The sequence below is a fragment of the Stenella coeruleoalba genome (genome assembly GCF_951394435.1).
Source record: "Stenella coeruleoalba genome assembly, chromosome: 15".
Classification (NCBI taxonomy): domain Eukaryota; kingdom Metazoa; phylum Chordata; class Mammalia; order Artiodactyla; family Delphinidae; genus Stenella; species Stenella coeruleoalba.
This window is the reverse complement of record NC_137161.1, coordinates 72,142,113-72,152,165: the sequence shown is the minus strand read 5'-3', so window position 1 is coordinate 72,152,165 and position 10,053 is coordinate 72,142,113. Positions and strand designations below refer to the sequence as shown.

General features: G+C 49.6%; 1 protein-coding gene across 1 annotated transcript; it reads left to right on the top strand.

Annotated features, from left to right (window-relative positions):
- Positions 1 to 5,478: 5,478 nt before the first annotated feature.
- On the top strand, positions 5,479 to 8,896 carry SPN (sialophorin; the record flags this gene model as incomplete). The annotated part of the gene is made up of 3 exons (XM_079945418.1): positions 5,479 to 5,600; positions 5,985 to 7,922; positions 8,547 to 8,896. 2 exons carry the CDS (start codon positions 5,479 to 5,481, stop codon positions 7,240 to 7,242), a joined length of 1,380 nt encoding a protein of 459 aa, XP_079801544.1. The 3' UTR covers positions 7,243 to 7,922; positions 8,547 to 8,896.
- Between the last annotated feature and the right edge of the window lie 1,157 nt (positions 8,897 to 10,053).

The following is a 10,053-nucleotide window of genomic DNA, read 5'->3' as shown; positions in this document are numbered from 1 at the left end:
TATGCACCATCACTCCTACATTCTTCAAACATGTATTTCCTGCAAACTAGGAATATAATCATAACATACTTATCAAAATCAAGAAAGTTAATGTTAATTCAACACTATTATCTACTCTACAGTCTATTCAAATTTTGCCAGTTATCCCCATGGTGTCCTTTATAGCATCTTTTTTTCCAATCCAGGATACAATCCAGGATCCCATATTGCATTTATTTATCTATTTATTATTTACTTATTTATATATATATATTTAAGGTCAAGTCTTTTTTTAATTTATTTATTTTTTGGCTGCATTGGGTCTTTGTTACTGCGCGTGGGCTTTCTTTAGTTGCGGCGATCGGGGGCTACTCTTCCTTGCAGTGCGCAGGCTTCTCATTGCGGCGGCTTCTCTTTTTGCAGAGCACAGGCTCTAGGCGCGTGGGCTTCAGTAGTTGTGGCGCATGGGCTCTAGAGCGCAGGATCAGTAGTTGTGGCGAACGGGTTTAGTTGCTCCGCGGCATGTGGGATCTTCCCGGACCAGGGCTTGAACCCGGCTCCCCTGCATTGACAGGCGGATTCTTAACCACTGCGCCACCAAGGAAGCCCCCCATATTGCATTTTTTTAAAATAAATTTATTTATTCATTTATTTATTTTGGCTGTGTTGGGTCTTCGTTTCTGTGCGAGGGCTTTCTCCAGTTGCGGCGAGCAGGGGCCACTCCTCATCGCGGTGCACAGGCCTCTCACCGTCGCGGTCTCTCCCGTTGCGGAGCACAGGCTCCAGACGCGCAGGCTCAGTAGTTGTGGCTCACGGGCCCAGCTGCTCCGCAGCATGTGGGATCCTCCCGGACCGGGACACGAACCGGTGTCCCCTGCATCGGCAGGCGGACTCTCAAACACTGCGCCACCAGGGAAGCCCTAAATTGGTCATTTTTAAACTCTACATTCCTCTACGATTATATGTTAGGTTTCCAATTATAGAAGAACTTTCCCTACACCCTTTCCTTCCTTCCACCCCCTCCCTTCCTCCTTCACGCTGTGTCTCTCGCTAACATTTTCAGAATCAGTATGAACTCATGGGTTCTTTTTTTATTCAATGCTTTAGTTGATCACAGCCGTTATTCATTCTGATGCTCAAAGTGTCCCTGCTTTGGCCATCAGGAACTCCTTCAAGCTGATTGTCCTTTGACATGTTTCCATCATTCTTTGAGCACTGCCTTACTTTTCTGATGCAACGAGATGTTCCAGGCTCTTCTTTTCTTCCCCCTGCTTATTTATTTATTGAAGTATAATTGACCTACAACACTGTTAGTCCCAGATGCATAACATAGTGATTTTATATTTCTATACAATACAGAATTTATCAACATGATAAGTCTAGTTACCACACAAAGTTATTACAATGTTATTGACTATATTCCCCCATGACTCTTTGATTTTTGTACTGGAAGTTTGTACTTCTTAATGTCCCTCACCTATTTCATGCACCCGCCACCCCTCTGGCAACTACCAATTTGTTCTCTGTATCTATGAGTCTGTTTCTGCTTTGTTATGTTTGTTCATTTGTTTTGTTTTTTAGATTCCACATATAAGTGAAATAATGTGTTATTTGTCTTTCTCTGTCTGACTTATTTCACTAAACGTAACACCCACTAGGTCCATCCATGTTGCCACAATGGCAAGATTTCATTCTTTTTTTGTGGCTGAGTAATATTCCATTGTATGACACTTAGGTTACTTACATATCTTGGCTATTGTAAATAATGCTGCAATGAATATAGGGGTGCACATATCTTTTCTTTCTTTTCTTTTTTGTTTTTGGCTGTGTTAGGTCTTCGTTGCTGCACGCAGGCTTTCTCTAGCTGCAAGTGGGGGCTAATCTTCGTTAAGGTGTGCAGTCTTCTCATTGTAGTGGATTCTCTTGTTGCAGAGCACTGGCTCTAGGCACGTGGGCTTCAGCAGTTGTAGCACGTGGGCTCAGTAGTTGTGGCTCATGGGATCTTGAGCGCAGGCTCAGTAGTTGTGGTGGATGGGCTTAGTTGCTCTGCGGCATGTGGGATTTTCCCGGACCAGGGGTCAAACCCGTGTCCCCTGCATTGGCAGGTGGACTCTTAACCACTGAGCCACCAGGGAAGTCCCCTCATTGCAGTTTTGATTTGATTAGTGATGTTGAACCTCTTTTCATGTGTCTCTTGACCATCTGTATGTCTTCTTTGAAAAAAATGTATATTTGGGTCCTCTGCCTATTTTAAATCAGATTTTTTTTGTTGTTATTGAGTTGTATGAGCTCTTTATATAGTTTGGATGTTAATTCCTTATCAGATATGATTTGCAAATATTTTCTCCCATTCTGTAGGTTGCCTTTTCATTTTGTTGATGGTTTCCTTTCTGCAGAAGCTTTCTAGTTTGGGGGCTCCGGACGCGCAGGCTCAGCGGCCACGGCTCACGGGCCCAGCCACTCCACAGCATGTGGGATCTTCCCGGACCGGGGCACGAACCCATGTCCCCTGCATCGGCAGGTGGACTCTCAACCACTGCACCACCAGGGAAGCCCCATACTGTTTTGATTACTGTAGTTTTGTAGTATAGTGTGAAATCAGGGAACATGATACCTCTTCAGGTTCATCTTGTTCTTTCCCTGCTCCAGCCCTGGAATCAGCCATTTTCCAAAGAGCCTTGCTTCCTTTCCAAGGAGAGTGGTTTTTAGAAACCAATATTTGGCTGTCAAACATGGCCCCATTTTGAAGGTAGAAAGAGCAGAATTTACAGATTGGATGTAGGCTATAAGAGAAAGAGAAGCGACCAGATACCCTTCAGCTTTTTAAGACATTTCTTCTCTGGAGTCTTCTTAGACCCTCCCTCAGGCTGAATCTTGCCCCTATTGAAGCAAGTATTCTATTATTTGCATTATTTATACACAAGCATGTCTCTAAATGCATCATAGTTATTAAGTATCAGCTTGTGGTACTACCTGGGAGATCCTTATCCTTGGCCCTGATCCCTTAGACAACATGGTTTTGAAGCTCATCTCTAGCACTTGCTGGTTGTCTGAGCCTCAGCGAGTCTCTTAACTGTTTTTTCTCAGTTTCTTCACCTGTAAAGTTAGGGTAATGATATGACTCTCACAGGGTTGTTGTGAAGAGTGAGTGCTATGTGAATGCAATGTGCTGGGCACGCCAGCCTGGCCCATTCTAAATGCCTAGGGCACATTACTTAACCTCTCTGTACCTTGACTTCCTCACCTGTAAAATGGGCTTGCCGTGAGGAATGGCTGGAATCATGCACAGAGAATCTTTTTTTCTGTACTTGGCCAACTGCTACTATAGAGTTTTCTAAGTATTGTTCTTCTGGGATGTCTTGAGGGCAGTGACCACCCCTTGTTCACATTTTCATCATCTCTCCCTGCACCCCAGGGTCTATGCTCTGTGCTGGTCAGACTGTTTTCTTGAGCACTCTGGGCTAGAGCCTGGACCCATCCACATCCTCTCCACTCTCCCCAGAACTGGAGCCTGACATTGAGCCCGGGGAACGTACAACTTTGTCAGCAGCAATTTGGTTGAAATGAAAATTTTGTCAACAATGTGTTTTGCTTCAGTGATTTTTTTTAAAGGTTGAGAAATTGGGAATCTATATACAGTCTTTTTATTTATTTAATTTATTTATTTTCGGCTGTGTTGGGTTTTCATTGTTGCACGCGGGCTTTCTCTAGTTGCGGTGAGCGGGGGCTACTCTTCGTTGCGGTGTGCAGGCTTCTCATTGCGGTGGCTCCTCTTGTTGCGGAGCACGGGCTCTAGGTGTCCTGGCTTCAGTAGTTGTGGCGCACGGGCTTTGTTGCTCCGCAGCATGTGGGATCTTCCCGGACCAGGGCTCAAACCCACGTCCCCTGCACTGACAGGTGGATTCGTAACCACTGCGCCACCAGGGAAGTCCTATATGAAGTCTTACAAATATTTTTGTTGATTTTCTTCTTAATTAAAAAAATTTTTTTAACCTCCAATTACTTTGCAGCCAATTATTCCTACTTTTCTGTTTGCAACAGCAAAATGTTGAAACAACCTAATGTCTGACAATGAAATGTTTTCCTTCCTTCCTCCCTCCCTTCCTTCCTTCCTTTTGTTCAGTAAAAAAAAGAAAAGCAAGGAACATTATGTATAATAAAATCTAATACTATAAAAAATACATGTGTATATGCATATATACCCTGTGACCAGGGTCTATCTGGTGGTGTCGGTACGGAGCTTTTTCACTTTATACACTGCTGCCTGGTGGGAGAGGCAATCCACCCCAGCCCCAAGCTTCCCTGCACACTCTTGCTGATATGTCCGCAATACAAGGTCCTGGCCGCTCTACATCCAGGCCGTTTCTCAAGGTTGTGTTTGCAGTGAGTAACGCTGAGGGATGAAGTAATGTCTCCCTTCAGGACAAAGAGCAAGCTTGCTTACCACCGACTCGAAAAGAAGGAAATTCTCCAAGCTCAGTGTTCCTCAGCTGTGGGGCAAGCCTCTCTGTGGTCACCCCTGTGGGGCTCAGGGGGGCAAGTGGAACTGAAGCAGACAGCGCTCCTGCTGAGCAATGAGTTTGCTGAGCAATGAGTAGTGGATTCCTATGTCTGTGATCCAGGAGTCTCACGTCTTTGTCAGACTAACTCGTTAGCTTGTGAGCGGGGTACAATCCCAGGCCCTGACATTGGCCTGTTTCAGTCATCTATCATTATTACTTTTACAACATAAAAATCAGTTTTGATCTTTTTTTAAAGAAAGGCAAAAAACCATACACATACTGAGAGTCAAAGCTTACAAGTTAAAGGAAGTAAGAAAACATCAAACACCCAAAGAAGAAAGTAAAGAATTCTCTACTCATACCTACCCAGTGAAACTTGTTAATACCTCAATGAATACCTTTTCAGACAGCCTTCCATGTAGATTCCCACATTTTTATTAGTCTTCTGCAAAAATAAGTTCATAGCATATACAGTGCTTAATAACCACCTTGATTTAGTCAGGCAGTCCACGACTGGGGGCCATTGTAGTGACCTACCCCCGCAAGCTTCTTGAGAAGTCAAGAGCCCACCAGGGATTTCACACAGCCTGCAAAGCCTTCCACTGCCCCAGCCAGAGTCGAGGGCTTCCTCTTGCCCTGGTACTTCCTGGGAGCTCTTGGGGCAGAAGAAGTGTTAGCCTTGGGTGCTGCCCTAACAGCTCGGGGACCACAAAGGCAAAGGAAACCACCTTCCCCTCCCATCTCCTCCTCCGCACCCCCTGGTTCTCAAGCATGCATTTCCACCACCCCTGCTCTGACACATATCCCTCTCCCAGCTTCACGGCTTGCCATCCCATTTTCCAGAGGAGACCCGGGAATCCCCATTCCAGACCCCGCCCACCATCCCCACCTGCTTCAGCTGAGACCCCAGAGCCCCTGTCATCATCTCAGACCCTGAAAGAGTGAGTGATGCCTCTCTCATCACACGGCAATGTAGGAGCAGGGCGGGTGGGGCAGGATGCTGGGGTGGGTGGAGCCAGGGCCACTTCCTTTCCCCTTGAGGCCCCTCCACCAGTCTTGCCCCAGCTTCAGGAGTTGGAGCAGCCTGGTCCCAGCCCTGTGCCCTTATCCACTGAGCTGGTAAGTGGTGTGACCTGGTGGGGCAGGGGCTTCAGTGGACCTGGGAATGTGCCTCTGGCTTGAGAAGACCTTGATAGATAATGGGAAAAGAGGACGAGGAGCCATTGGGGCTGAATGGGGTCAGCGCAGGCTAGGAGGGGGTGGCTGTTGCTGGAGCCGGGGCTGCCAACGCCCAAGGGGGCCTATGGGGTAGATTCGATGGGGGAGCTGCCAGCGTCTTGTTACTTCTGATACTAATAAAAGCAAGGGTGGAAAAAGCCGTTGAACCGCAGAGTTGGGCCCGGCATTTGGCAGGGAAGTGGGCAGGAGGGAGGGCCTGGCTAGGTCCTGCCCCCCACCCCCAGCTCCTTATGTATTCTATTTCTTCAACTTCCCCACCCTCAGGTCCCAACTCCTGCTCATGCCTATTGCTTTGGAAATGATCCTGCTTCTCCTCCTCTTTGGGAGCGTCTGGGCCCAAAACACGAACTCAGAGTCTCCGGACGGCACAAGTACTTTGCAGGAGTTGGAACCCACAGCGTCCTCTGCTTCTTTGGTCTCAAATATCTATGAGACCACAAAATTCAACTCAATGACATCTAATTTTGCAACAACCGAGGTCCCTAAGACAGATGACAGCACTGAGCACAAGATCTTCCCGCCTTCCTCAACTCCCTATACAGCCAATGAGGTTTCCTCTCCTGGGACTTCCATTGCTGCCAGCAGGGGCCCTCCTGTAAATGAGTCAATAATCTCCCAGAAAGATTCGGCCCAAACATTATCAATGCCCCTGGAAATCTCTAATGCAACCAGTATACCTGCTGTCCCAGTAGTGAAATCTGCAGGATTCCATACTACGACTGGTGAAACCATGGCAACTAGCCCTCTGGAGACCTCCAGTGGGACCAGTGGACCCCCTGTCACCACAGCTACTAGCTCTCTGGAGACCTCTGATGGGACCAGTGGACCCCCTATCACCACAGCAATTAGCTCTCTGAAGACCTCCAATGTGACCAGCGGACCCCCTGTCATCATGGAAACTAGCTCTCTAAAGACCTCCAAGGAGACCAGTGGACTTCCTGTCACCATGGCAACTACGTCTCTGAAGACCCCCCTGGGGACCAGTGGCTCCCCCACCTTTGGAGTAAAAATATCCAGCCCAACGTCCTCCACAAACATAAGCAGTAGGTCCTCCCCAAATTCAGGTTGGGAGACAAATGGCACCTTGCTGGTAGCTGTGCTTGTGGCCCTGCTGGTGGTCATTTTCCTCATGGCATTACTCCTGCTGTGGCACCAGCGGCAGAAGCGGAAGACAGGAGTACTGACACTAAGCAGGAGTGGAAAACACAACGGGGTGGCAAATGCCTGGGCTGGGGTAGCCCAGGTGTCTCATGAGGAGGCCGCGACAATAACAGAGGGAGCGTCCGGGGGTAACAATGACTCTGGGGTCCCCCAGGGGGAGGGGTCTGGCCAGCGGCCCACACTTACCACTTTCTTTGGTAGACGGAAGTCTCGCCAGGGCTCCATGGCGCTGGAGGAGCTGAAGCCTGGGCCAGCCCCCAGCCTAAAGGGGGAGGAAGAGCCACTGGTGGGCAGCAAGGATGAGGCTGCGGAGACCTCTACTTCTGATGGGCCAGAAGAGAGAGATGTGGAGGCCCCTTAACGTTTGAGAATAATAAGACTGGAGCTCAGAATCGTTCCCGCTTTCATCACCTTCCCTCCTGTCATCACATCCAGCCTCATCATCACCCAGCATTTTCACCCAGCACCCTTTGGATTTTCACCCAGCATCTTCACCCTGAATCCTCATTCAGCTCTTCTAGCCAGCAGCCCACGCAGCACCCACACCCAGCACGCAGGTCAGGGCTGACACCCACTGAACCCTTGTAGATTGAATGAACGAACTCTCCTCATCAACCCCTGCTTCTCCCCATCACATTTTCTCCACATTTCTGTCCTTGAAACCAGCTGTTGAGTCTCCATAAAGGCCAAACTTACGATTTCTCAGAGGATTCCCCAGGAATACCAGAGTCTGGGAAGAAGAGGAAATGGCAACCCAGCAAACCCCCACCTTAGGATTACTCTGGAAAGTACATTTGGCCCCATGGATTAGGACAGTCCCACCGGCTGAGCCCATGAACTGCCTTTAACTCCAGGCCCCAGTGCTCTGTGCTAGGCCAGCCTGGAGCATGGGCTGGGTGGTGTCACCCAGCAGTGGTCTCAGGTGCGTCTGAGACGGCCCCTGGACCCTAGGCTGGCTCACGGTCCCAGCCACCACATTCTCCCCCAACTCTGGATCGAGGCAGCCAGAGGCTTCAGCTGTTTCTCCTCCCAAGAGCAGAGGTGAGAAGAGCTTCTGTGCAGATGTAGTTCTTAGAAGCCTCGGCACCTGCGTGGGTCCACTCATGCATGTAGTTTGTGTGCAAGAGGCGAGGACTTGGTGACGCTTGTGAAGGGCAGTGGCGAGTACAGCTGGGTGAGGGAGGGGGCAGGAAGGGCTGCAGAGGCTGAGGAGATGCCGCCCTCAGGAGGTGCTGAGAACATAGGCACCCTCGTCTTTGCTCCGATGGGGTGGAGGTGGAAGATTTAATTCCGTCTGTGGCAGGGCCTGACAGAAAGACTGCATGTGTGACCAAGTGTGGTTCTTCAGCTCAGCCGCTATGTCCCTTCCTCAAAGCCCCCCACCACTCCCCCCACCCCCCATCCCCCCGCTCCCCAGTGCACACACGAGAGTCCCAGGTCATGCTGATGCTGTTACAAGTTTAATGTGTTTGTCTGTATCCCCTCTTCCATTCTACAAGGAGGGTCAGTGAGAGAGTGAGCTGTGACAGGCCTCCAGAACCAGGGGCATCCCTGTGGCTCTGGGATGGAGAGGAGGGGACAAGACCCAACTGTGCTGTCTCTGAGACCAGCCCAGGCCAGAACCCAGGGCACCGCATGGACCAGAGGCCGTTGGTATTTCCCCAGGGCAAAGAGGAAATTTGCAAAGAGGAAGTTGTTGAGTCAGAGGAGCAGTGGATGAGAGCAGACACATTGACCTACAAAAGGAGAGGCCACGGGACTCCATGAGAGCGTGACTGCCAGGTGGTTTGGATTGGAGGGGACACCAGAGGCTGGGGAAGGGCCCCCAGGTGGGTCAGTTCATGGGGGTGTGGAAGAGGGATGAGGAGAGAAGCGGCGGAAAGTGGCCACAGATCCGCCCGGAGTTCTGCCACCCATGCCTGGGCTAGCTGGGGTGGAAATCCAGCCTTCACCACGCAAACCTGGGCGCCTTTTCTATTTCTTTCTTGGACGTGCCACACAGGCACAAGGGGTCTTAGTTCCCCGACCAGGGATCGAACCTGCACACCCCCCCCTCACCCCAGCCAAAATAAATAAATAATAAAATATTGAAAATACTAATTTTGTCCTGACAGTAAAATAACATTTTTCTTCTTTTGCGAAACTACCAGCACATTCTAGTTTCTTAAGTAACAGGATTCTCAGGCTTCCCTGGTGGCGCAGTGGTTGAAAGTCCGCCTGCCGATGCAGGGGACGCGGGTTCGTGCCCCGGTCCGGGAAGATCCCACATGCCGTGGAGCGGCTGGGCCCGTGAGCCATGGCCACTGAGCCTGCGCGTCCGGAGCCTGTGTTCCGCAATGGGAGAGGCCACAGCAGTGAGAGGCCCGCGTACCGCAAACAAAACAAAACAAAACAAAAAAAAAACCCAGGATTTTCTCTCACACACAACCATATACAGTGTATTATTCTTCATCTTATATTTTAAAATGCATGTTTCTATTTTATTTTCAAAAGTACACATTAAGATCACGATTACAAATACAGCTTTGTCATCCATTGCAAACTCCAGATGGAAGAAGGATTTGGATGGGGACGGTCTTGAGAAGTCTATTAATGTAATTCACTTTTGCAGACAGGAAAAGGGCCTCCGAGCACGGTTCTATGGACATTTCATTTCTGAAAATGGACATATACGCCTCATTTTCCTCTGCATCCGTATTTCTGCTCCTGTTCTGGGGAGGTTGGGGGTCGAGCCATTAGCCATCAGAAAACCCAGGGTATTTTGGAGACCATCTACGTGTCCCCAGCAAGGAGCTGCCAATGGGTGCCTGTGTGCCTTAGCCCCTTGGGGTACTTAGCATCTGCCTGCCCAGCTAGTGACTTCAGGACAGCCTAGCTGGACCACGCCCCAGATCCCCAAAGCTGCCGGCCATGGAAAGGGCCACATGCTCACTCCTGCGTTTGCGCACGCTCTTCCAGAAGCCTGCGCACCCCCGTCCTGTCCCACCACACACACATCTTGACTTCCCGCTAAACTCCTCTCAACCATCAAGATGTAGTTCAAATGTCACTGCCTTTGCGAAGCCGCCCTTGCTGCCTCCATCCCAAACAGATAGCGTATTTCTCCTCCACTCTTCCAGCACCTTGCGTGACAGTACAAACAACTGGACTGTAATCGTGTGAAGGTGTCCCC